The sequence below is a fragment of the Sylvia atricapilla genome, chromosome 8 (assembly GCF_009819655.1).
Source record: "Sylvia atricapilla isolate bSylAtr1 chromosome 8, bSylAtr1.pri, whole genome shotgun sequence".
Lineage (NCBI taxonomy): Eukaryota > Metazoa > Chordata > Aves > Passeriformes > Sylviidae > Sylvia > Sylvia atricapilla.
Genome location: NC_089147.1, coordinates 10,890,890 through 10,918,677, shown reverse-complemented (window position 1 = coordinate 10,918,677; position 27,788 = coordinate 10,890,890). Strand labels below are relative to the sequence as shown.

At 40.2% G+C, this 27,788-nt stretch overlaps 1 protein-coding gene across 1 annotated transcript in view; it reads right to left on the bottom strand.

Annotated features, from left to right (window-relative positions):
* Positions 1-27,788, bottom strand: part of SORCS1 (sortilin related VPS10 domain containing receptor 1) — a 262,316-nt gene that overhangs the window by 167,497 nt on the left and 67,031 nt on the right. The window contains 1 exon segment of the mRNA XM_066323615.1: positions 11,996-12,063. Coding sequence (XP_066179712.1) covers positions 11,996-12,063 — 68 coding nt within the window.

Below are 27,788 nucleotides of genomic sequence, written 5' to 3'. Positions count from 1 at the left end.
TTCTTTCCCCTTTTTTGTTTAACACTGATCAGCATTTCAGGAGTTACTGTGCATTAGAGATAATCCACGAATATAAATGAGGCTATTATATCTCTGTACATGTTCTGTTCATGCAATTTCAACAGAAATTCTGCAAATTAACAAGCCCTGTTTACTCTGAGAGCTTTATTACATCTTCTTTCTAAACCAATTGACTCAGCATGTTTCTTCTGAAACAAAAAACCAGCAACTGAATGTAGGAGAAACCAACTGCCAAGCCCAGTGTTTTTACAATTACACTAATAGAGGGCCTGAAGAATGAATTTATACTTATTACAATACTGACCATTATTTTCTAATGGGACATAGATTGAAGAGATTTTACAGCTATACTAACTGTATTTCCACCCACTTTTTGTGTTTATTTTCCATTTTAATGATGCTAAAAAGCTAAGTGGTAATAGTAGCCATCGAATTTCCTTACTAGTAGTAAGGAAAAAAGCCTAACAAGAAGGGTGATGCTGCTGCTTTTATAACACTGGCCAGGAGCTTGTGGAAAGTGGTGCTGTTTGACTCAGGTCAGTGAATTAACACCAGCTCCTACAAGCAGAAGGGCTGAGTCCTCACGCAACCCTTCTCACCTTAACCACGTCTAATCTCCATTGCTCCAAAAATCAATTTCCTCCCCCATCTCTCATTGGTATTTGTCATCCTTTACCTATGCTGCATAATCATTTGGCCACCTTATTCCACCATTCATATCTTCTTCCCTTCATTATACCTCCCAAGTCACTATTCTAATAGCCAACAAATTTGGTTCATTTGCAATTTTATGCATTTGCTATATCCATGACCTTAGAAGAATGTTTCTAGTCTGTTTAATTTTATGTCTGTTCTTTAATTCAGACTGACATTTCAGTTAGTCACTTTAATTTTTGCCCAGAACTCCAGTCTTGGGAAGGGTTTTATTGAAATTTGTATGCTGTCTTAAAAATCTTTACATGCCAAGTCAGTATCTTAAACATTTCAAAGTTGTAATTTCTTCAAAAATTCAGCTCCTGGCTCCTTAGCTTACAGAGTCATTGATCAGATCAATGCATTTTGGTCTTCTCACAATGGGACATGAAGTCCAGTTTGTTGCCTGTTAAACACTGTCCAGTCATTCTCCATGCTGTACGTAGATATTACATAGTCCTGTAAATTCAACCTTCAGCCCTTGCCCTACTATTATTCTTTGCTGAAATAAAATACATTTCTTCAAGTGATCTCAGCTTACTAAGCCATCCATTTGCCCACTGTGACTACCTCAGGTCTCATTTTGATTCACTATCTTGCTTGTCTCCAAACTTGGAAATTATACCAGATTTATCACCAGACTAATGGCAAAGAGGTCCTATATCACTGCACCTACAGCCAACCTTCCTGAATGTCATTAGAAATACCTTGCCAGGAGAGGATTCCTTGCACATGACTTCTGGTTCTCATGAATTTGCTGATTCTTGATTATGTCTAACCAAATATTTTTCTATCAAACAGTCACAAACCCATACAGCGACAGAACACAAATCTCCAAACCACAGCCAGTATCCTGCTCCCTGAATCGTGCAGCTCTCTCATATCACAGTAAGTTCATTCATACTCCTGCTCACTCAGATCACAAACTGGGCTGATTAACGCACAAAGAAACACTAAATAACAAGTAGAATCCCTGTTCTGAATCCAGGGCCCTTTTGCTCCAATCAAACAAATTGCTGTGTTGAGGAAGAAAAGTCAGGAGATTGAAAATAACTCCTCCAAGTCTCTCTTAAGGCAGCATTTGGCTTCCAAATGCTGTTATGCATCATCTTAATAAAGCACTTAGGGAAATAAATCATAGGCTATTAAAACATTTGTGACATCACAGTTGCTTCTTTGAGTAACATCCACATCTTGAATTTACAATGCATGTCTGCTGAGTAGCTGGTGGACTGTAAAGAAAAAAATTTAAAAAGCGTATTGGCTTCTTCCTTCTTTGGCTGCTTTACCAGAGATAAAGTCAACTGGGATTGTAATGTGCTTTTCTTACAAAAGAGTTAGCATTGTGAAAGCTGTTAACACACAGGGAGAGATTACAAAGAATAAGACCATTTACCTTTGAAAAGGGAACACTTAGAAGGAAAATTTACTGAGGTCTCTGAGTTTCTTTCTTACTACCTTCACCGTGACTAGCCTCTAAATTTTATGCTGCCTCATAACAAGAGAGCACATCGTCACTGGAACATTGGCAGGGAAGTGAAGAGAAATTATATTTCCACAATGCCTGTAGTCAGTGCACACTGCTCACAGCCAAAGGAGGTCAGAGTCCCTGCAAGCCACAGATGCGCTTCACTGGAAAGGGCCAACTGTCTATAATTGAGACAACTTAAATTTTTAACTAGATAATAATGTCATATGGCAAGTCATCAAAGCTCATGTTTGGGGGCATAAGCTGATTGCTGCAGCAGCACAAGAAAGAAAAGTTACCTCAAAGGTAGTAGGTTTCTTATTGAAAGCTTAACACTGGTGATAGCTGCCATTTACTGGGCACTGCTGGAGGAAAAAAATCAGACTCACTCTTGAAAACTCTAGCAAGGGAAACTTATTTTGAGGAAGAATTGTGCCAAAACTTCACATTCTTACCTACTCCACAGAATGGTAATGCTTTCACTTAGGCAGCCCTACCATGGAGTAAGTAGGAAGAGAAAGGCTCTGCTTCTGCCTCCCTCACCTCACAGAAAACACAAGAACAGAGGAGCTGAAAAGTTGCAAACACAATTAGAAAAAGCTTTTTTCATCTCTTTGTAAAGAAAATAAAATTTCAGGTTCCTGCTACCTCTAGTGTTTTTCCCAGCAATGGCACACAGTCTGTGGACATAAAACATCTTCTGTGGTGTTTAAACTCTTTGGAAGGAGTTTTAAAGGAATGGGTTTGGTTCTCATTTCTTGTTCTCTTGCAGGGATTAGCCTGTGTTCAGGCAAAATCCAAACTAACAACATTGCACATTGACCCAAAGATGACAATCCACCCTGCCTGCAAAGGCATTCAAGAGTTTCTCATGGTTCTGCTAGGTAGTGGAAGAGAATATATCAGACACCTGGCTTGGTAAAGCATAGAGCAAATCTCTGTTAGGTTTCAGCCATGGATAGAGACTGTAAGTTTATATCCATTTCTCCACTCTCACTCTTCCAAGACTGGATTTTATTAACCAGTTTAACCCAAACCCTTCAGCCCATGTACTGCAGATGGGCAGGTAACATAACCCCATTACCCACACATGCAGTGGTGAAGAACCTTGCCTAAAGCTGGATGTAGTAGAAGGCCAGGACTCAGAGCTGACCTTCTCATTCCACAGCTCTAAACTCTGGAGAAAGAAAGGAGACTAAAATTGTGTGGGTTTCAGCCTCCTAAATGGATCTTTTGGAGCTGACAATGTAAACACTCGAACTATCAGTAAGAAAACAGTGACTTGTTAGTAAAGCAGAATGGGAGCTTAGAGCTGCCTAAAAATTCCTTTTATCTCACTGTATTACAGAAGGGTATTTAAACAGACAGTTTTTCTGGCCTCCTACTTCCCTTTCAGGCTATTCAAATATAAAAAGACAATGCTAGCTTGATTTTGACTGCATCCCTTTTCCCCTAGAGGTTACAGGGCCCATCAACTGGCAGATGAGTGCTGTGCAGATTATGAAACCAGCAGCTTAACAAAAATCTCTCAGCAGCTCAAGACAGGCAGTCAGGGCTTGCTGGGGAAGACTGGCGGCTATTAATAAGTGACAAGAAAGCTGCCATCTCTTCAGCCTCTGTGTCCTTTCCACAGAGCTTTGTTTCTCCCTAATATATGGGAAATATGCAGTTCCCCATTAACTCTGAGGGGGTGTCTCCTTTGCTCCTGCTGTGCCACGGAAGAGCATCTTTGTAGTATTACAACTATGAAAGAGAAAAAATTCTCTAATTTTATAAAAAGTAAACACCAACACAAGTTCAGTAAAAGCACTGTTTGGGTTTGGGGGTTCTTTTAATGCTAGACACTGTAATCATGGCCAGCATTCAGCTGGTTTTCAGGAGAGCCAGACTCAAGATTCTGCTTGGCGTGACCAGAGCTGAACCTCAGCCTTTGGTATGACAAAAAGGTACCTACATGCTCAATTCATTGAGGAACCCACGGCATTTTTATCCCACTTCCATCCTATCCTGATTTGTCTTCACAGCTAAGATACTTCAAGCAATTAAGAAAAAAAGCTCTCAGGAACGAAGTGTGAAGAATCTGTGTTTGGGCTTTTCAGTCTGTACAGCAATTGAAACTATTCAATTCTCTCTTCACTATGTGAAAATCAGGAAATGGAGCTTCCTCCTACCACAGAAAAGCTGAGATTCTGAGCAACCACCCAACTCCAGCAGCTCAGGCTTTAAGGAAAATCAGAAGAAAATTAATGGGAACACCTACACAGATATGTACATAGCCATAAAATACAGCAGTAAAAGTGCATTAGTAGAATGAAAAAAACTCTTTTTGCAAGAAATTTGCCTTGGAGAAAGATCAGATATCAGTCTCTATCTCCTCATGAAGTCATTTAATGCACAATACATGTGGTGTTTCTGAATTTCTATTTCTTTTCAACTCAGCATCTCTCATAGATACTCCCACCTATCTAGATTGCAGGATCATCGAAAAGAGATTTTATCTTCACACCCAGCTACACAGCACACACTACAAGGCATGCTAGGGAAATTCACTCAACTTCATTGCAGAAGAAACTCATCTGGGTGATAGGGGGAAATAAAGGCTGAAAGGAAAGGATGGCTTTTTACCTCCCACTGGCAAAGCACAGGATATGTTTAGAGGACAATACAAGTGATGTTCATAATCAGGAGGATACATCTTCCTCTGCCACTTAATGCATCTCACCAGTGAAATGACTTGGCATAATAGTAGTGGGAAGCTGCCAGCCAGAAGAGAAAAGTTCCTGAATTCCCCCATGCCTCCTCCTACGTAAGGGGAACTCGAGCTGCAAATTAATTCCTTGCTCACCAGGAACTGAGTCTCCCTCAGGTTGTCCATGTCACACAAGCACAAACTTTCACAGTGCTGGGTACACAGAGGCCCTCAGTGGTACACCCTAATGAAAAGGGCAAAATGACCCTCCCTTGCCCTAGCTGCTCCAGTGACCTGCACAATATTCACCAACAGCTCTGCTCACACACAGATCTGAGTCTCACCCAGTAGCTTCAGCCTTCCTACTCAACAGCCCATGCCTTGATGTCCTACTTTACACACACACCCCACCCCACAAGCACAGCAGCCACTGGCACAGCAGCCACTGGCAGGATCACAATCAAAAGCCACACTTGAAGGCATGAGTTGATTAATTGTGAGCTTTATTTGTCCTTTTCCATTTTGACCAATTACTATTTGGTAGGTCAGAGAAATCAGAAAAAAAAAAGGATAGTTCCAAGCAAGCCACTATGTTTCAGTGTAAATGGCAGGCAGTTTATGCTGCACAGCAAACAGACCATTGATACATATTTAAATATACATTTTTCACAGCACATCTTTTCCAGGTGTTTCACTAAGTCCTGCAAGAAATACCTAATGACATATGCCTGGCTCTTTCTACAGTAACAATAAGCTTTGACTGTTTGCCTGGAGAGTTCCTGAGGTGCAGATGCAAAAATATTTGGGACCTGGATCTGAAAACCTTGGAGTTCAGATCTCAAGCTTGTATAACACTTTCAACTGAAGTATCTCCCTGTTTACCCAAGCTCAGCCCCAATTATACTCTTTCCTTTTGGTAATTAGTAGTGGATATATCCTTCTGAAGAGAGGAGAACAATCTTACCTAGCTCTGCAAAATGACTGCATTGATGTAACAGGAATGGAAACTTAGAACACAAAGGGTGTTTTACTTTCTGTTTATGAAGTACTGGTAAGCACTGTGTGGTTTGTCTTTCCCCCTGGACACCAGCTCCAGTCTAGCTTGTCTGCAGTTATTACACAGCCACTGCAGACAGACTAACCCTTTGGAGCAGAACCAGAGATATTTCTGTTGTTTTGCCAACATCTTTTGAGCAAACAGGTACAGCCTAGGAAACAGATATGGAAGTTCTTCATCTAATTTGCAGAGTAAGAATGACAAAGTACATTGAAACACTGTATGCCTTTAAAGTGGCATGAGCATGGTGCATTTTTTATTTACAGAATATTGCTAATATATGTCAGCATTAATATTCATTATCTTGATTTACATGTTTCTTTCATGCAGAAAATGGATTTGGATTCTTTCTGATTTACTTGATAACACTCCTACATTTCATGACTGGCTGCAACAGAGAACACATTTTTAATAGGTTTAATAAATTTACATCATCATTAGTACTGAATATTTTATCCTCACAGACCAGGGAGTGAAAAGCATATCACTAAATCCTCAACAGAATCTGATTCTTCATAATATCAGGGTATGACTCTTCAAGATAAGTCAAGGCAGAACTTACATGAGATTGATTAAACACACATGATATGCCACAAAACACAATGGTTTTACTAGCCCTTATACTTTAGGGAATGTAAAACTGGTAAAATTCAATAAAACTTCAGTGTCCTGCTAAACTAAGCATCTGCTGTAGGTTGTTCCCTAGGTAGGTCATCTGGGGGAGGTTTTGGGTGCACTTTTTTTTTTGATTGGTTGGTTGGTAGTTGTCCTTCCCCACTCTTCATCTTTATCGGAGATGGTTTTGATAACAAAAAGAACATCCAAGGAAACTTTGGCAGCCAAGTAGAAAATTTGACTGTGCTACAAGTTTTTATGACTGTTAGTCACTAGGGTAAAATGAGCCCTCTTAGGTACAAAAATTGATTGCTACAGAAACTGCTAGGTCCCTAGGGGTCCTGATGGCTGAACAGAGTGTCCCCACACACAGGAAAAAGGCTGCACTGAGCTCCACACACACAGGGCATAAAAATGCATGTTCTAAGCCCACTTGCAGTGCAAGCAGATCTCCCACTGTGATCAAACCATAAAAAGATACTGCTTCCTACATGGATAGCTGAGTGTGCAAACCCATTCTTCCCTCCCCAGACACCCTCCAGCATCTACACACAAACCAGCCAGAGATTCCCACATTTCCAGGGGAGAAAATGAAAAAAGGATTAAACCCAGAGACACAAGGAAATGTCATTGTTACAATTTCACTGAAGGCCCACGGGAGATAATGTAGCAGCATTTATCAAGCTCTGATATTCATTTAAGAAAAGTGACTTACACTGAGCAACTGGGACACTGTATTTATAGATAAAAGCTTTTCAAATAGTCCTTTTAAAGTTCCTTTTTCCCACAAAACAGCTGTCTAAAATGTGCTTAATGAGACGTTCCTTCCCTTCACGTTTTCAGTCCCTCTCATATGGATTTGCTTCTCCCACCTACTTCAGCTAAAAGACCCTAATCTGCTGTTGCAGAGCACACTGTGTCACTAAGCCACATATTATGACCTAATTAGTGTGGCTTAGCAGGTAGAAAATAAATGTGAGTTGAAAACAGTCAATCTGCAAAACAGAAGTAAAGAACCTGCATAAAAGGTCCAGGAAAATGATGAATACAATAACAGACATAACCTAGAAATTCCCCTTAAAGGAAGTAAGCAAATACAGACAAACTTTCAAGTCTCCTGTTGCAAATACTGTCTAGTCCAGAGAAGAAAATCTCCACAAACACATCGACAGTTCTGGGTGGCTACAGTTCTGATCTGCAGAGAGGGCAAGGAGCCAGGGAACTGCAGTCAGAAACATCAACATGGGAGCCTTCAAAACACCTGTAGTATTTATACCAACAGGGCTGGGGTCAGCTCTGACTCTTCTCTGGATTACAACACAAATTCCCTTCTTGAAAGGACAGAGTTGCAGAATGATGTGCAGTGGTGGGGGGAAAGGAATGGATAAGTATACTGATGGAAGGGTTAAAAGAGCAGTTCAAGGTTAAATAAAAAGGCCATATAAAAGCTAGAAACAGAGCCAGAAGCAGATGTATTTCAAGCTTTCCAAGAATGAAAAAAAAATAGCAACTATAAACAGCCCCCACTTTGCATATGGAAAATTAAATCTAGATCTACCTGAGACATAAGTATTTTTCAGCATCCTTGAGATCTCTTTATGGCATATGTGCTGAGGCTTCCTTAATGCAGAAACTAGAAGAAGTGAGGGGAAGGTTGGAAGTGATAATCACTCCTGAACTGGAGAGTTCAGAATTCAGGCAAAATGTTGGAGTGTCAAGATTACCATCAATAGCTTCCAGAACTAACACAGCTACAGATTATGATTTAAAATACTCTCAACAGTAAGCAAATTATACATCTTCCTAATTTCTGGCTGAAAAGGAAAGTTTAATTACTGTAATTTTTTGTACAAAGTTGCAGGAAATGACTCATTTCTGACCAAATACAGAGCAATAAGAAGGCAAAGAGGTGAATGGCAGCACTCATGGCTTGACAGCCTGAGAAGTCCTGAGGGAAAGTGTCGCTCATGCACATCTTTCCAGAGCATCATATTTACACAAACAGGAAAAGATTAGTCCTCCCACAGCTGTCTACAGCTCATGGATACTGTGTGCGCTATTCTGACATTTTTATTTATTTGAAATGTAAGCTTATCTTACTCCAGTGGTGAAAAACATCTTCTCCCAACTCTCACAGCTTAATCCTCTTTTTGATCTGAGAGATATCTATGGGAGGAAGAGGAATAGATCCAATACACTCAGTTAATTGCTCAGTGACAGATAATCTTTCCTCCTCCATTTTCTTTCTCTTCTATTAAAAGAAGAACAAAAAGTAAATAAAAAGTTCTCAACTAAAACTGTGGAAAAAATCTGCTGAGAGGATAACAGCATAATTAAAGTAAGGCCCAGTTCAATGCAAAATTTTGTTTATCATGTACAGAAGCAGCAGCTCACTTGCCATCCAAAGCTCAGTGCACACAGAGCCTTAACAATCTAGAAGATTATAGAGATTGTCCCTGTCTCTTTTCTCTTACTGTATTTCACCCCTGCATGTCTGTCACCTGTGATCTTTTAATTTGTCAGTGGCTTTAGAAGGATGATCTCCATCCATTAGTGTTGCAGCCAGCAATGGTTAAACTGAGAAATAAAGAAATGTAATCCTAGCAGGAAGTACTATGCTTATAAAAAGGATGGATTCATATCCCATAGGCAATGGCATAGTTGGGTTATAGGTGGTTACATCAGTGAGACTGTTTAAATCACCCAACCAGGAATAATGGAGCACTGCAAAGACAAGTGGGTTGGTTTTGGTTCTCCAGCATTCCCCAGTTCAAAGCACTTGCCCAGGGATTCTGGATGGTTTGCCATACAAATGCAATCGAGTCCTGATAAGTGATGTGTGCCAAGTGAAGCTGAGGGGTTCAAAGTAAGACATGTGGCTCCTCAAATAATTTATGGAATTCCTTCTTCTAAGATGTCACAGGTACTAAAAATTTTAACACACCCCAAAAGATATTGAGCAGGTCAGCTCATGGAATATTAATCCTCTGGTATGGACTAAAACAAAAAGAAAATTATTCAGCTCCTCATACACCTTACACTGAAGGCTGGGGGTAACTTAAACTTTAACAATGAATGCTAGTATAATATTAGAATGAAGTGTCAGATATGATAACCATTTTCACATAGTCTTGGTGCCAGCCTGTTTGGAGACATCATGTGGGAGCTGCACATACCCTCAGCTTTGAGCCTCCCTGGGATCTGCAAAGCAGCTGCACAGTTCTTTATATCTCTTTCCAAGTCCTGTTTTCTTCTCTTGTCTCTGTCCTGCTCTGCTTGCCAGAGGTACCATAGACATAAATGACTAAGGAATGTTTCCCCCAATTAATATTTTGACATCTGGTAGTTTTAGAAGCAGACATTAAGAAAGCAGGCATAGAAATTGGGAAGAATAAACAGGAAAAGCAGTGTGATTTTTATCCCTGTTCCTTGCCACTCGTTGATGTAGTCTTGGGGAACATCATACAAGAATCAAGAAACTGTAAAATTCAAGAATTACAATCAGGGTGATTTTATGGAATACTAAGATCAGGAGTGTGTAATTACTGGTGCTAAATAGACTGAGAATTATTTTGCATAAAATACTCATATTTTCACTTTTTATCAGACAGTTTTTGGTAATAGAATTCCAGACCAGAGGAAACAATCATGCTATATTTATGTTGTTAATCGCATTCTGACATTGGGACTGAGGTCAGGAAAAGTGCCCTGCACTCACTCCAGGACTGCTGCACTGCTGAGGTCCCAGCTATCTGCTTCATCCTCCAGTGACATCCACCCAGTCCCTCCCTTCCCAATCAGGGCAAAATTTCCTGCCATTGTGGAATGCTCCACAGAAACCAAAAACAGGAGAGAGCATAAGGTCATCAGCACAGTTTTGTGCTGCATTCATACATCTCATCAGGAAGTGTGCTTTCCATTCTGATGGGGCTGTCCCAGTTTCAGTCAGAAAATAGTATCTCAACAAATCCTGCATCACATAAGCAGATCTTCAGCACTGTCAGCAACAGGGAAGGAGGTGCCTATGCATGCTGAAATGCCATAACTTCTGCAATGACTGGCAAATGAGAGAGGAGTGTTTCTCGTGGTAAAATGGCTTAGGGCAGTCAGAGAAAATGAAAGTATTCTTCATATTTATGAATATTCTTTTTCAAAACCACTGAGAAATTAAACAATCTAGCACAAACTCCCTGTAGAAAAACGTTGCCAAAGCCACAGTCTTGAAAGATCCTTTATGTGTGCAGACATAATAGTAGAGACAAAGCAATAGAAAGTTGTGGCAGCAAGGTGAATGATATTAAAAGATTGATTAACCCCCCATAACGGGAGGAAAAACCATTTATTCAACCCCACAAAATACTAATACTGTTGAGCATTCTCGTTACTGCCCAGAATAAATCCTAGAAGTTCTGTGTTTCTTTAGGTTTTAGCCTGTTTGGTTTTGGTTTTATTTTTTCAAGCCAATGGGTGAAGCAATTGCCCAAGTTCAGAACAAGTCAATTCCTCCTCTGTCATTCTATTAAAATCCACTTGGCTCCTGAGCAAAATTTATTTGTTCTACTTTTAATCCAAAATTCTCAAAACTCAGAAAAGAAAACACCTTTCCTATATAAGTTTATTAAAACAAGTTTATTCTAAGAAGAGGTTTGAGTTTCAAACACCCAAAGTTTTCTTCTATCCTGCCAGCAGCCTATGCTTCTTCAGTGACCTGCATACAAAACTCCAAAGGTTCCCACCAAAGTTTCACAGATGTAACCACAAGAAAACCTCCCTTTCAGCTCATGAAAGTAGTACTGGGGACATGAGAAAGAGGAAACACCTCTTGGATAAATTTTTCAGAGAAATAAAAAAAGGCACCATCTGCCCACATTAAATCCAAATAACTGCCTTAAGAAATTGTTCATGGCTCAGTTCTTTCCTTTGGTTCACATAGTGAATCATATGCTTTTAAATCATGAAAGTATCAAAACATTCCCTATAAATTGGTCCAGCAGTCAAGTTCACACAAGTGGAAATCAATTAAGTATTAATCCCATCACTCTAATCAACAGACATTGAATACTCACTCAGAGGTATTCCCCCAGTCTCAGCAACTCTGGTTTTTCATAAGGATTGTTTGGGCAGACCAGCCGTGAGATCCTTCACTATAAACAAGGACTTTGGGCTGTTCAGTTGTCTCAAAAGTAAACCAATTGGTTGATTTCAATCTGAATAAGGTGGGAAAGGGGAAATCAAAGGACAGAATATCTGAGAAGTACCTTATCTAGCTGAAACAAGACAATCAGACTTCTGCCTTTTTGTCCTTGAGTACGGAAGAACAGGAGTGAGAGAAGGTTTAGCTAGAGACCTTCCAGCACTTTTAAAGAAATCTAATTAAATTCAATGAAAGAATTGTATCAGGCTTTTCCTATTTAAGTAAGGTGGTAATTATTAACTCAATTTATCTCCATACCTCCAAAGAGAGCTCTCTGTGATGCTTCCCAGGTTGTAGTCATACAACTTTGTCAGAATTAGAATCACCTAAAGGCAAAAGAAGAAATCGTGGTTAGTCTCAAACAATTACAATCTCACAGAACTGAAATGACCCCGGGGAGGGCTTAGGATTCCTTTAATGGGTGCTTAACATAATTGAATGAATTGTTAAAAGTATTTGCCTAAACTGACATGGGAAGAATTTGCAGAGATATATCTTGAGCCAGGTGGACCTTTTTTTGTTCAGTTCCTCTACATGACATCGCCAACAGGTTCTTCCCTTAACCCCAGGAGGCAGAGTGCAGTGGGAATGAGTTCAGATCTAGACAGAGTTTCAGGATACAAGACAAGATCTTGCATGCAGTAGGAATAGTAACTATTTTCTGCTCTGTTTCACAGTCACTGAAGCTGCTGATCCTTTTCATAGCTGTGGTGCACAGATAACCCACTGGCCTGTCTCCAGTCAAACACTTTCTGGTTGCAGCAGATGATTTGACAAAAGCAAATGGTCACCAGTGGACTGGCTGGATATCAGGAAAAATCTCAGTAAGGATAATAGTTCAACACCTGCACAGACTACCCAGATCTTCTGTAAAGCCTCCATCCTTGGAGTTTTTTAACACTTGGCTAGACAAAGTCATGGCTGACCTGATCTACAGCTGGTGATAACACTGCCTCGAGTAAGAGGTTGAACTGTGGACCTCCGAATATCTCTAACAGCCAGTGCTTCTATAACTTCACTGAAAAGTTTTAAGTTTAGCCAGAATAGAAGTGTTTATGACTTTTATTAGCTCTTTTGATAAACAGCTTTTCCCTCCTGCCAAAACAGGCACTTCTAGAATAAAATTATCTTACCAGGGGGAGGAAAGTAATTTTAGCAAAAAGAATTTGCAGCAAAAGATTTCAGTCTGCTCTTTTGTTAGTGTCTTTAAAAACTTACTTCTGACTTTCAAGATGATGAGCTTCTTTAACAAGATCTACATTTGGGACAAACTACCAGACCATTACTATTGCTACTAATTTATTTTGCATGTCTCCCTGCCAGGCCACTGTATATTTTATCCTCCTCCCTATCCCATTAAAACTGCAGTAAATTAGAGACCCAGCTCTTATCTGACAAAACCTCTGATCTATATACCTCTTATTATTTTCAGCCTGGGTTCCTAAGAAATGAGGCTCACAGACTCACAATCCCAGGTCCCTTGATAAAATTGCCAACTTCAATCAATTTGGTTGAGCAGCAAAGGACTGTAGGAAGTTCAGTGCCCATCAGCCCAATGCCAGCTGGCAGCAGCATGGCACAGGAATTGCCACATGGGGAGGCACAGACCTCACCACTGCCTTCCCCAAAGGCAAAAGCCCATCTACCTCTTACACATGGATTGCCCTTAAACAGCCACAGTGGTAATTAGCTCCTTCCAATGCACTCAGCACATGAGACAGCACATGAGACGGCAGAAAAAGCAGTATAAGGGGCAGAGAACACACCTCTGACAAGACATCTCTTTCTACAGCACAACTCCTAAATCACTCCCAGGTTCCCCAAAGCATTTTCTATCTGCATGGACACAAGTCATGTGTGGCTCATGGGGAAACTCACAACAGCCATGATCCCCCTCTGCTCCCCAGGGCACCCTGACATGACACCCCACTGCTCCCCAAAACCCCAGTGCTGGCAGGGAGGAGTTCCCCCTCTCCTGGCAGAGCCCCCTTTGAAGAGGGAGCCAAGGTGGGAAGCCCCAGCCAAAGCAGAAGCCAGAGCTGGGTGGGCACATGATCTTTGCCAAGGCTAATGCCAGCCAGGGCTCTGTGAGTCCTGTATTTCAATCTGCACCCTCCCAGGAATGCTTATCAAGGACAGCAGGGCAGCTGTCTGCTCCAGATACAGAGCTGTGTCACTGCCACCCCTCACAGCGCCCTCTGGACAGGTCTGCAAATCCCCTACTTAGCAAGCAAATACAAATCAAGGGGGGGAAGATCAAGGAAGGGGATGGGATGTGCACATAAAGCCTTTCTGAATACCAACCCAATGAAAAGTAGCAGTGAACTCCACTCCTGCTTGGAGACATCATGTGGGAGTTGCACACACCCTCAGCTTTGAGCCTCCCTGGGACCTGCAGAGCAGCTGCACAGTTCCTTGTATCTCTTTCCAAGTCCTGTTTTCTTCTCTTGTCTCTGTCCTGCTCTGCTTGCCAGAGATGTAATGAGTAATGAATGTTTTCCCCAATTAATATTTTGACATCTGGTCATTTTAGAAGCAGCCCTGAGGAGAGCAGGCATAGAAATTGGGAAGAATAAACAAGAAAAAGCAGTGTGGTTTTTATCCCTGTTCCTTGCCACTGGTTGATGTACTCCTGGGGAACATCATAAAAGAATCAAGAAACACTTTCCCCATCTGTGGGAATTTTTATCCCTAAAATTCAAGAATTACAATCAGGGTAATTTTATGGAATACTAAGATCAGGAGTGTGAAATTATTGGTGCTAAATAGACTGAGAACTGTTTTTTAATAAATTACTCATATTTTTACTTTTCCCCAAGTGAGAAAAATTTACAAATCTTAAAACAGCCATGAAAGAAAACTCCGTTGAGAATTTTAATCTCATCATTTGAGGGGAGAAAATTTGTAATTGACATCCTAAAAAGAATTTGAAATGAAAAAAATTATATTAAAACTGCCAATAGAAGAAATCAAAATATTTCCCCTCCAAGGGCTGAAATGTCTCTTTTGTTCTTTTTGGTTGTTTTTTTTTTTCCTTGATGAATTTTAGTAAAACCCACACAATCTTAAAGTTTTGTAGTTGTCTTAGAACTGATGGGGGAAGAAAGCCAGCTGCATTCCACCACAATTCTTTTTGATATAGCTCTAACAATCCTTCTGCAGAGGCACCCCTGGACCCATCCAAACATGCAGATCAGTTACTGACTAGCTACATCAAGAACCTTAAGCAATACTGTTATATCCTCACTTTCTAGTAACTTTAGGATTAAATCTTATCATTTAACATTTCCAAGATTTGTATTTGACACCACGCTGTGCCAGACACATGCACCAGTTTCTGGATTAACAGCTTAGGTATCTCCACTTGATGCAGAAACTATTATCCTTTGAATATGTACCTTATTCCAAAAACACGTAAGAGCTTTTTCAATTAGAAGCTTTTTAATTTTTGAGAATGTGTATCAGCTTCCAAATGTCTTTAAGATTATCCATGGTTTCAGCAGTCTCCTTGTGTCATTTACTATGGTTTAAATACCAGTAATAGATCTGCATTAAACATATATGTGCAAAACAAACAAATCATTGGGCAGAAAATTAGTTATTTCTGCCCTAGAGGTCACTATTCTTTTTTCCCCCTTTGTAATGATACTTGAGTAACCTATGCAAGACCATGATTTTGGATATATTTACTTTTTCAGAAATCATTTTTCTTCTTTGCTGTTCTCATTTCTTTGTTATTTAGCCTGCAAAGGTTAGTTCATGTTTGAGACTGTTTATTTTTCTTTTTTTTTCCGCCACCCTCTGTGGCTGTCACTGTGTAGTACTGAGGAACCTAATGAACAGAGACATGCATATTATGTTGTTCTAAATGTCAGAATAGGGGCTGTGAAGAAGCACAGCAATGAAATGAAAATAGTCTCTCGCCTTTTCTTCATTTCTTGCTTTGTTTTTGCTTTTTCTGGGACTGTGTGTTTTTCTCCCTTTTTTACCACTTACCAATCAATGCAAGCTAACAAGTGCAAGAAGCAAAAAAGCAAGCAAACTAGAAATAGAATGAAAAGGAACTAAAAATCCAGTTTCATTCCACCTCTGGTGTGAATACAGATAACCCTTCCTCTTGCATAGAAATACAAGGCTTCAGAAAGTCTGTTATTCATTAGGATCAGCACTTGAAGTGGATTATTCTGCCATGGATGGGAAAGAGAAGGAGAAACAAAATTTTATCACTTCTGCTCTGACAGCTCAGAGAAAAAGATATCTGATCCTGGGTTTACCACTAAAAATGGGTTTAGATACTCACACAAAGTGCAAGAAACACACACCTGGGAACACAGACTGACAAAAGAGGTGCTTAAACCTGGCTCACCATCTCCCAAAGGAAACAGTTCCCAGAGGCCATTCTGGGAAGGACAAGGCATTCACACCTTGGACACCATCATGTATCTCTTCAAATCATATGAACATTTAAAAAAAGAAGCCCATATTTTGTTAATTGATCCTGACCTGTAACTGCTTTTTAAGACCTGAGATGAAAAGGACCATCTGTAGGTTTCAAAACATAAATCAGTGGCTGGGCAGAAGAGATTTCTCTCTGAATTTGCTGGATTAGGCCCTAGGAGGATCTTTGCTATCACAGGAGAAATTCAAGGCTAACCATGGCTAAATTTTTCCCAGACCCCCTTTGGCTCATGACCAAGTGATCCATGCTGTCTCACCTTACCCTTTCTTGCACTTGTGACCCCGGTTAACAACTGGCTTAGATCTTTGCCTTGACCCTGTTTTCAGCTACTCTGGAAATACTTCTAGCAAGGCTCCCTCCGGATACGGACCAGAGTTTGTCCTTTACTGCAGCACAAGTTCCAAATGTAATAAATGGGTTTCTCCCCTGGCAAAAAAAATATTTCTCTCATCAAACAGTGCTGAACTAGCTGGCCAGGAAGGGAGTGGAAGTCTGCACTCTGCTGCTGATCAGGTTCATAACTCACTGGGAAGGAAGCAACAGGCTGCACTCTGTGCCACTGTAACTCATCTCGGGTAGTGATGTGTGTCCTCAAAGCAAATCAGCCAACACTACCACAGAAACCAGCACTGAGGAACTCTCAGAACACTGGGTCAGGCAGCTGTAGCACAACAAGGTCTAAATTCATAACACTTTCATGGCTTTGCAATGATAGATATTTTCTCAAACAGAACACCACCATCAAAATTCTAAACTTATTGGGCCCTGAATTTTACAATCTTATCTCTGGACTGAACTAACTCTGGCCAGAAAGAGGGCCCCTAACAGGGGCCTTGAATCCCACAGGATTCAGATGCTGATTCTGAATCACAATAGACTTTGCTTATGAAGACAAAACCAGAACCTAATCTCTATAATCTTTTTAGACTTCCATGCTTTACATATATTTCAGTTAAGGCTGCAGCTGTACTGGGATAACCCACAGCACTAAAAACCATGTATTTACTAGCCTACTTTCCAGACTTGTACACCATCAGCTTTCAGCATGAGTTGTGCACAGACTGCTCATCAACATTTTGTTGAAATCATTTGGATGTGGTATATTTAATAAATTATTTTTAGTATTTGATTGCTAGCCATTTACAGAAGCTTTCTGAATCAGTTTCTTGTGAGGACTCTGATGTGGTGATCAGACATCTCCTTCTGACCATTGAATTCTCAGGAGGAAAAAAAACAAAAAACAAAGGAAGGTTCTCCTGCATCCCAGCACCCTTGCAACCCAAGGAAAACCTTCAGGATGCTATTCTGCCCTGACTCCTTATGGACTCCTCAGGACAGAGCCATGGATTTCAACATCTCAAGCTGCTACCTTCTACACCTTGGGAGCGTATTAATTTCCAGCACAAGAGAACTGAGCTGGGTCTTCATGGACTCCGCCTTTGGTTCTGTGTCAAAGCCAGTAACATACCAGAAAACATCTGCTTTCAGTCATGTGCCAGCTCCACACTCTGCACTATGAGCTGATCTTCAGGATGTGCCACAGCCCGAGGAAAGAGCAGCTGCCACAGTCTTCTTCTCCTGTGGTGCTTCCCACTCACACAAGGAGCATGCAACACATGCAGAGCTGCTGGAACTCAGCACACCCCACCTGCAGTTTGGCTGCTCTGTTGTTACCAGCTGAAAAGGTTTAGTCATAGGCACTGCCTCACACAGAGACAGGCAGCGTGCAATGTAACCAATGCGTTAATGAAGTTCTGTAATATTTTACATACAGCTGTGTAAAAAATGGTAACTAGATTTAATGGTGTAACTATATTTGCAAGACTCCCCTGATGAAACACTCATGCAGCCTTCTAATTGGGAAGAGAGAAACAAATATCCAGGCACAATCAAGACAGTTTAAGCACACCTCAATGTGCAGTGATCCATGAATCCCTTATTAAACTCTAGAGATCCCTTCCATCGCCTACTTAACAGGAACGTAAGTCAATAACAAAGAAGCACTAAATTAAGTTTTCACGAGCTTGCTGGGCTGTTATAATTGAGCAGGAAACTAAAGGACTTGAAGCTTTTCTATGCATTATGAGTCAATAAACCATCATTGTCAGGCTGTCGCGTCTGAGAGTTTGCACATTCAAAAACTGGAAATAATTGGGCCCCTATCTGTTCCCTTCTTCATCTCTACTTTCTCAATATCACCCAGAACCCTGGGACTGTAAATAAGGGGAACACAACCAGAACACAGGAATAGTCTCAATGAACTGTTCAGTGAGACAGCTACTTGAGGAAATGTTTCCAAATAAATTCACAAATAAGCCTGAATAATTCACAACTGAGAATTTTACGGGCTGCTTATGAATAAAAAAAGACAAATTTGAGAGAACTCATTATTTGGGGCAAATTACTTATACAAATCTTGTTCTTCATATTATTTTTAGCAATTTTATACCAGCCAGCAATACCAGGGACTCTACCAAGTACTCAAGTAGCAAGAACTATGGAATCATGGAGACTTTTGTGATTTGCTCTCCACATGGACTGCAGACCAGGGGGTGCAGTGACAGGAGAACAACCACAGTCATACAGCTAAACTACCAACTCTCCATTTCACCAATCTCTGTTACAAAGAACCCATAAGGTAAAATTCCTTCACTTTCCTACACCCATCAGTGAACAGAAAAAATATTGCCCACTGTCCCACCTGTGGCACAAGAGATAGAAGTTTAGGGAGAAAAATTGTTCATGTAGAGGGTGGTTCTTCCCTTTAATAACTTCCATAAGTCGGCAGATTACACCCTTCCTAATTCAAAAACTACTGCAACTATTGTGCCTAATAATAAAAGGATCAGGGAGAGCAATCAAGGATGATCAAAGATGTGGAATAACCTTTTTTAGTGAGAAATTACTCCAACTATCAATCCTAGAAAGAGACAAAGGAGACATGAAAGACATCTGTGAAGTCACAAGTATACAGAATTTATTAGTCACTACTTTTCAGCACACAAGACCAAGCAAAACTGGGAGGCTAAAAATATTATGTATTTATGACTAGGGAAGTTCCTTCCCACTGCCTTTGGTGGGTACCAAAGATTTACTATAAGCTCAAGAGGAAATAGAAGTCCAGGGGAGAAAAACATGTATTGAGGTCAATTAAATAAATCTATATGTAGCAATGTTTGTACAAGTTTTCCCAGGTATACAATTTTAGCCACATTTAAAGAGAGAACATGGCCAATTCTTTTGTTCTTATAGCTATCACAGGTAGCTTTAGGACTCGTGAACTTATATAAATTTGTTATAGTTATTCCTATTTTCGGCATCTATAAAAAACACCTGTAGGCCAGAAATTCAATGTTTGCCAAACACGGATACCAGTATTTCCTTTCTTAATCTGGTATAATTCAATCAGCAGAACAAGATGTATGGCAGTTTCTATTACATTCAGCTTACAGGGGTCCCTGGCATGGTGACAACTTTTATAATCGACAGCAACACAAATTATTATAAAGAGAGGCAAAATGCAGCATGTTTTTCTCTCAAACCTTTTAAAGATAGCCCCAGTCTCCATGCTTGCCATCTGGATGAAACAGAAATTTGTTACAGTCTGAAAAGGATTTAAAATACTACCACACCAAAGCAGAGAAAATGAGACTGTAATAGCTAAAGCCCAAAGGTCAAGACACTGAGTTACTGCTTTTCCTGGCTTTCAAAAGGACCCAAACCTAGGCCTATCACATTCCAGAAAAAACACCTTGGCCACTGACATGCTGATTAACTTATAATGTAGAATTAAATCCCTGCTCTGAGTCCTTTTTTTATCCCCACACTGAAATCCCTTTTCACAAATTCCTCTTTCATTCAATAAGAATCTGCTTCATGGAAATATTTCTGAGCAGCTCCAAACATGATTAACTAAACCAAAGAACCAAACACAAACCCAATAAATTAAAAGGAGCAAAAGGAAAATCTAGCGAGTAAATTATTGCAGGAAAAAAAAACCAGAGATAGTCAGGTTTCTAAGAAAATGTAATAACCAAATTTCTTCCAGTGGCAGAATCAGGCAGGAAAGATGGGAAGGAGGACAAAAACAATGGAATAGACATCCTGTCGTCTTGAAATGTTTTAATACAAAGGCAAATAATTATGAAAGAGACAGGGTTTCATTTCAGAAGACAAAAGCTGGTATAGAGAAAATCGATTACACAGTATAATTGCATTGATGCTTAAAAGCCATTAGCATGAGAGTTCTGTGCATGTTTCAAGATGGAAATGTAGTCTTCTGTTTATTCATTTCACTGAATACCCACATAGGCCTTCAGGGGATTATTTCAGAATTAAGACCAGAAGAGGGAAAAGCCCTAAACTACTTGGAAAGAAAATTCTTCTCTTACGCCCCATTATATTCCCTGCCAGTCAGCAGCTTGTGCTCAAGCATGCAGTCACTGCCAGTGATTTGGAGTGGGCACCCAGAAAGGGTGGAAGGGTCAAGTGGAGAAAAGCACTTTGCTGTTCTGTGCCTGGCCAGCTCCTGGCTTCCTGTTGAAACACTCAGAAACATTCCAGAGGCTCCAGGCTTTGCCAAGGGACAAAGACTTCAAGCGCTGAGAAACCATTTCTGAAGGAAACTTGGAAAGCCAGCAGATCTACAAGTAAAAACTTGCTTCTGAGGAGTTTCTCAGACACCTGATCTCATGTGCAAATTAGGACTGCAGCATAGCCAGTGGCAGCTGAAAGACAGCAGCACACAACACTCAGAAAAAGAGGGAATATGCAAGAAAAGACTTATGAAAACATGCCAGTCAGCCACTAGGACCCTACTTTGTAAGCTCTGTTTATGGTGGTGCCTTTCTGGCTTAGGCCCAGAAGTTACTAAAGGATTTAGAAATACCCATGAACTCCAAACACGCACAGTTTTTCCCAAACCAGTAACCCAAGCCTCTACTTGAACATAATTCACCCGAGTCTATCTGAAGAAAGCATGAAGGGGAAAAATTGCCCAAAAGTCAACCAAGGTGACAAAGGCTGAAGATGCTCATCCTTGGGAAAAGAACCATGTCTGGGGGAAAGACCAAGGTGGAGGATACACACAATCAAAAACCTTGGAATTTATACAACACCCAGATTGTTTATTCTGGAGCTCACTACAGAATATAAAAGTGAAAAATTAGCATGCAATGAATAATTTATTTAGCACTTTACTATTGTTTCAACAAATCACTTTCATGAAAGCAATGTGTATTCAAGCAATAAATCACTGTTTAGCACACTGGCACAAGCAAAAGATAATACTTGACAGTATTATTGAGTGATGTTGCATGGCCACAAGACAACTACAACAGAGATAAGGATGATATCCTTGAATAATAGACTACCTCCCTCCCACTCCAGGGAAGAAATTGGATCTTTCAGGTAAAACTTTCACATTCTGGGGCAGCAGAGGTAGTGAAACTTAAGAACATATGGTGCCTTTTTTTCTTTAGGTCCCAAAAGTGCCCTGAAAACATTAATTGAGCACTCCTTACAAGAGTTCTGTGATATAAGTTGGTTTTGTTACAAACATGCAGCATGCAGAGTTCAGGAGAGTTTGTTACAGGAGGCAGGGTGGGATTACTTATCCTGATGAGCCCCTCAGTCTTCACTCTTGAAATCATTCTGCCCTGTCCTCCAACAGAGGAAGAGGTGGCTTCACAAGGTCCTGACCTGCTCTGTTAAGTCACAACTTCCACCCTGTCCAGCCCTAAAAGGACATAAGCCAAGCTCTCTATTCCCCTTCTTGTACTCCTACTGGATTTTGTATAGACTTTTTGGACTGATCTTCAGTCAGTGATGAACAACATTATGTTAAAAGACACAAGGCATATTTTTCAGAAACTGAGAAAACAAACGAGCCTGGTGTAAAGATGATTTTTATTCTGCACAGTCTTTTGCTCCACTGTGTTGGGGACATCTATTCTTCACCTGTTTATCTAAAAACACTCTATGATTCCCTATGCATCCTATACTAACAACTGATAAAAAAATACAAACTTGGTAGTTCTCATCTTATTGGGCAACCCCATATTAATGGAGTTAAATTAGAAATTAATTTGGCTCAGGATTAAGATTCAGGAAGTGCCTTATGAACTCTCTGTGTGCCGGCATTAACTTGGTGACTTGTTACTCCTGAACAGTGATAAGAGAAGATGAAAAATCAAGTCCTTGTGCTTCTCCCAAATCAGCAGAAATCTCAGGGCCAAATTCAGCACAATACTTCCTTTGTGTGTTAATCCCATGAACAACACCACAAAGCAAGAATTTAGTGCACTTGGTTTGCCATGAACAAACAGGACAAACCATCCATTCAGCTTGGACTCACTGGTCTCCACAGGCCAGGAAATAGGAGGAATTACAGTAACACAGAGCTTTCTAGTGTCTCCTTGCTCTAGAAAGAGACAGGACAGAAGGTAAGGACAACTAACCTCAACTAGTTAGACATCTTTATTACTGAAAATTAAATCACTCCAAAGCTACAGAGTAAGCCCAGTCTCCAACAGACATTTCAACCATCACAGAGTACATTTTGTCATTTGAAAAATTGTAATATATGCCTGATTAGACAAGAAAAGTTCCTCAGTTCCCTTCATTCTTCCACCCACTCCAGCTACAACAAAAAATGCCATCAGCAGCTGTTTATACGAAGCTGGAAGGCATCTTGAGACCGATTTTAAGGCAAAGGTCATATTTTCCAAGCTGTTTATAGACAGTAATTTGTAAAGCTGTAATGTTACATGTTGTTAATAATTACAGGTGGGAAATTTAAACAGTTAATAGATCATCAATTCTTAACTTTCCCACCTTATTTCTTTCTCCCAAAGGAGCTGTTAAACCATGTTTCATCTAAGTTCATTCCTTGAACCTCAGGCTCAAAGGTTTCCATTTGTTTATGAAAAGAAACTTAGGACTGTAAGATGTGAGTAATCCCATAACAGACACCAGGGATCATATCAGACATAAAGTGCACATTTCAGACTTGGGATATAAATTGCTGTTAAAGGCCTATTCTCACAGGGGCTCTATGTTCTATAAAACAGGTTGAAGCTGTCAGAATGAAAACTGTCGCATTTTAGCAAAGAGAAGAGGATTTAGTCAAAACAATTTGTTAAATGAAGATATATACAAAGTAAGATTCCCCTGATAAAAACAAACCAACCAACCAGACACACAAAACCCTGTCATCAATACATGAATTAGGCTATTTATTTTTTTCTACCCCCATCCAATTTACAGCCACCAGTTAAAGATGAAACAGCTCCCATGGGTGGCATCAACACTGACAACAAGCGAGGGCAGGGCCAGTAACAAACACAAGCATCAGTATAACAAGTGTTAGGGGTTTTCACCTTGGAAAGCTGCACCCATCTGTTGCTGCATTCCCACCTAGCATCCCCGTGGAATTTATTTTAGCAAAACACCACTTTGGGAAACTGAAAGTGTCTGCTGACCTGCAGTACTGATTCAAACTTCCTGAGGAAGAAGATCATACAAACCTTCAAGCTGCATGTCCACATTCCGACAGAAAAACTGAAATTGTGGCTATTATGACAAAGTATGTCCAATTGAACCTAATTATTCCAACTCCATACTATTTATAACTAATATATGTAAGACAATACATTTTGCAGCACTGTGGCCAAAATGGCACTCCCTTCAAGCTTAAAAAAAAAAAAAAAGAAGGTTTTTATTCTTTAGAAAGTCTTTTATTGCTCTCTACATCTTTCCCTCCCCTACATACTTGAGTCTTATATTTCCTTTTCTATAGTCTTTAAGCATGTTTGCTGCCTCCTACTTATAAAATAAAAAGAAAGGCTCATGTCTGTCTGCTGCAGAGGGCTGATCTCTTAAAGTTGGGGGAGCAGGACAGTAACTTGCACCTCACATTTCCTCCTTCCCATGGCACAGATTTTATCAAGAAGCTACCTCAAAAAGAGGGGAAAGTCAAAGTATATTACAAGCCAACATACAAAAAATCTTATTACCCACTAAGATGTGTGACTAAGATCCTATTATCTGAGGGATAAAAAACCTAAGCTGCCTTCTGCCTATATCCTCAAGGCTTCAGCAGAACACACAGGAAAGGAACAGCCCAAGTGACTTCATGGTGAACTTCATTTTTCCTCCTCCTCCTCACTCACTGTCAAGTGAGATGTAGGAGGAGATATTCTTATTTTTATATATATAAACTACCTAAGTTTGGGATTTTCATGTGGTGTTTCGGGAGTGAAAAATACTTCCTCTCTCAGCACAGGGCAAAAAACAAAGAACAAAAGGCTACTGGATAGAAGCCCATTCCCAAAACTACAACACCCAAACCACTGATCATTTTTATAACATCTGACCAGTGCTGTCACCCAGGATCAACAGTGATGATCAAAGTCATCCTTTGGAAGCACACATCTATTAGATTTCAGACGCTGTAATAAAACAGCACTGGTTTGGTCATTCCCTCTAGTGAGAATACCTCTGACACCTAAAAAAAACCCCAAACTCTCTTACATTAAGCAAAAGTATACCAAGACGTGTGAGGAAGGAGGATTTCTTTATTGGGTATTGTCTTTATCCCAGAAGTTACCCACACATGCCCCAATCTCCCTGATAGTTTTGTCCTATACTCCTTATTTATGCTTGTTAAAAACTAAAAGCAATGTATTGACTGTCAAAATTCCGACAACTTGAGTCAAATTTCTATCAGTGTATGCCAGCAAAACAAACCATCTTACCTGAGGGGTGTGGCACAGAAAAATAGCCCATTCCTCTCAATACACTGCAGAGAAATATATTTTTTTAATCAGCTGTATCAATGGAAAAGTGAAAGCAAGAGGAAATGTATTTTGAGTTCTTCTCAGAATTTCAGACTCTAATAAAAACCTTTTAGACGGAAAACTTGGGGTTTGTTAACACACACAAATAACATCCTACAGATACAGAAGTACTGATTTCCAAACTCTATAGGCAAGAGTCATCCCTGAAAGTCCAACAAGGGATTCAAACACTTGAAGCTCTGGCAAGTCACAGATAATCCAGGAGCACTAGAGAGCATTGGCTTAGAGACCTAATTTCAGAAGCACTCAACAGCTTGAAAATTATTTCTACTCTCAGATACTCCTTTTCTACAAAAAAAAAAAAAAAAAAAAAAAAAAAAAAAAAAAAAAAAAAAAAACACCTCCATTTCTGAGTGCAAACCTGCAGCAAAACAAGCACCTCTCCCACTTACACATTTCTGCTTTTTCAGCACTACATCCCCAAATTTTACTCCACTGATTTTTTCAGTCAGCCCTACTCAGCTTCCTCCAGCAGCAAACCAATCTGCCCTTGCCCTTGACAAAGAAGGGTTTTAAAGACCTGAATTTGGCCCCAAAGCTGGACATTGCTTCCATATCTTTCTCACCTGCTTGCCATTACCCCCAAAACACACTAGAGAAATAGTATGGATTTATTTGTTATAGCAGAGACTTCTCCTAAATTATTTGTAAAGGAAACTTTCAGCCCTGTCACCAGTTCACTGACCATCCAAACTTGTCTTACACTTACAGTCAGCCATTTATCAAGGTATGAAATGAAGCTTTAGATACCATTCCCTTTGACTTACATTTTACATTTGACACATGTGCCTCCAGGGGAGCACATACCATTTTTTCCCCACCATCTCTTCTGCTTGCTTAACACCTGCCCTCAAGGAAAGCAACATTTCTGCCTTTAAGCCACACAAGCAAATGAAGAAATAGGTCTTATGCAATAAAAATATTCTTATAATTTCGCCCACCAACCTTTATCCTCAGCTGCTTGTTCCATTCAGTAAAGAAAGTGGGTTCTTTGCCTTTACCCTTGAATTGCCATTAATCAAGTAGCTCAGTGTCGCACCATAAGAACCATTAGCTGTTTATATTCCCCAAAATTATTAAAGAGGCAAGAAATAACCTGGTATCACTCAATGTGTTTCCAGCAGAGCACCAGTAATTTCAGTCAGTTGGGGGATACCATCCAGGCAAGACAAGACATTCTCAGGAGCTGTTACAATGGGAATAGTGCACTCCAAGGACCAGCTCTTCAGCCAGCGGAAAGCAGAAGAACAGGAGGAATTATTGCCTCCAACTTCCTTGAGTGAAAGATCTGCCTCACTAGGAAACAAACAGAGCTGGGAAAACCCAAACCAAAAATGATGTAAGCAAGGGCTGCAACTCTTGTCCCCACTTGCACTAAGCTCAGGAACCCTGTGCAATTTTATGAAATTACAGAATTTTGCTTTCCCATTTTTGTTAAGAAATTTGGAAACTATTAAAAGAAAAGCATATACACCTTTCACCTGGAGAAAGTTTCATGACCCTATAAGCTGTCATTACAAATTTTCTTCAACAGTGAAGATGTAATCAATCAACCAAGACCCGACAGTGGCTTCTCTTCTTAATGGGGTAATTACAACCAGTGTGAAAAGGTATCAGCTCTACAGATTTAGTTGTGACAACCAAAAACAAAGTTCAGCTCTGAGTAATGAGCTTCCTATCATTTTAAAAGGGTTTATCACTGTACAAATGCATCTAAAGATTAAAGACTACTCAGCTGAAACTCACTGACATGTCATTAAACCAGTAAAATCTTTCCATAAAAACTGTCTTATCCTTTTTAAGCCAGTTTCTTCTTCAATAGGAAAAAGAATGTTAGCATTTTAGAAGATGATTAAAGCAAAACCAAGCTGAAAAGTAAAAATGTCACATTGTTTCTCACAGAAAGAACTCGGGTAATCCGACTTTAATTTCCTACACAGAGAAAATATGTTAGTTAGTGTTATCTCAATGTTAAATTTGTAAAGGTGCTGCAAATACCAGCCCCAAAATGAACCAGAGCATTTTGCTGGAAAAGAAAGAGATGGAGAGGCAGTAATTCTGGTTCACCAACACCAATCTTGCTAGGAAAAGGCAGACAACCTGGAGTCAGAGACAGAGCTAAAGGGGTTTTTTTTTGTTTCCTCCCAGCTTTTCCTATTCCTTCCTCCCTCTATAGGCAGAAAGCAAAGTGATTGCTCATGTCAAACCAGTACAGTGACAAGAAACTCTGTGCCTGGCAGAGAGAAAGGCGCAAAGCGAATGCAATCCTTGCCATCAGCTGCACAAAGCACAGCTCAACCCAGCTGGGTGCAGCGGCACTGAAGCACAGGATGGCATGAGCAGAAGCCTGATGCTTTTATTTTAGGTTGTCTCAAGGAAATCTGTAGAGATTCACCCAGAAATCCCCCACTACTCACCCTCAGAGCCCATCCAAAACATTGCTGTGCTCCCCAGAGGATCAGTTCCTGTGAGAACTGACAGGTAAGAGCTGCAAACACTGATGTCTGTCCTCGGTTTGTTCAATGGGAAACATCTGAGTGTCCAAAGGAGGGCAACAAAGGTGGTGAAGGGCCTGAGGGGAAGTTATATGAGGAGCATCCGAGCTCACCTGGTCTGTTCAGCCTGGAGAAGATTGAGGGGAGACCTCACTGCAGTTACAGCTTCCACATGAGGGGAAGAGGAGGGGCAGACACTGATCTCTGCTCTGTGGTGACGGTGACACAACCCAAGGGAA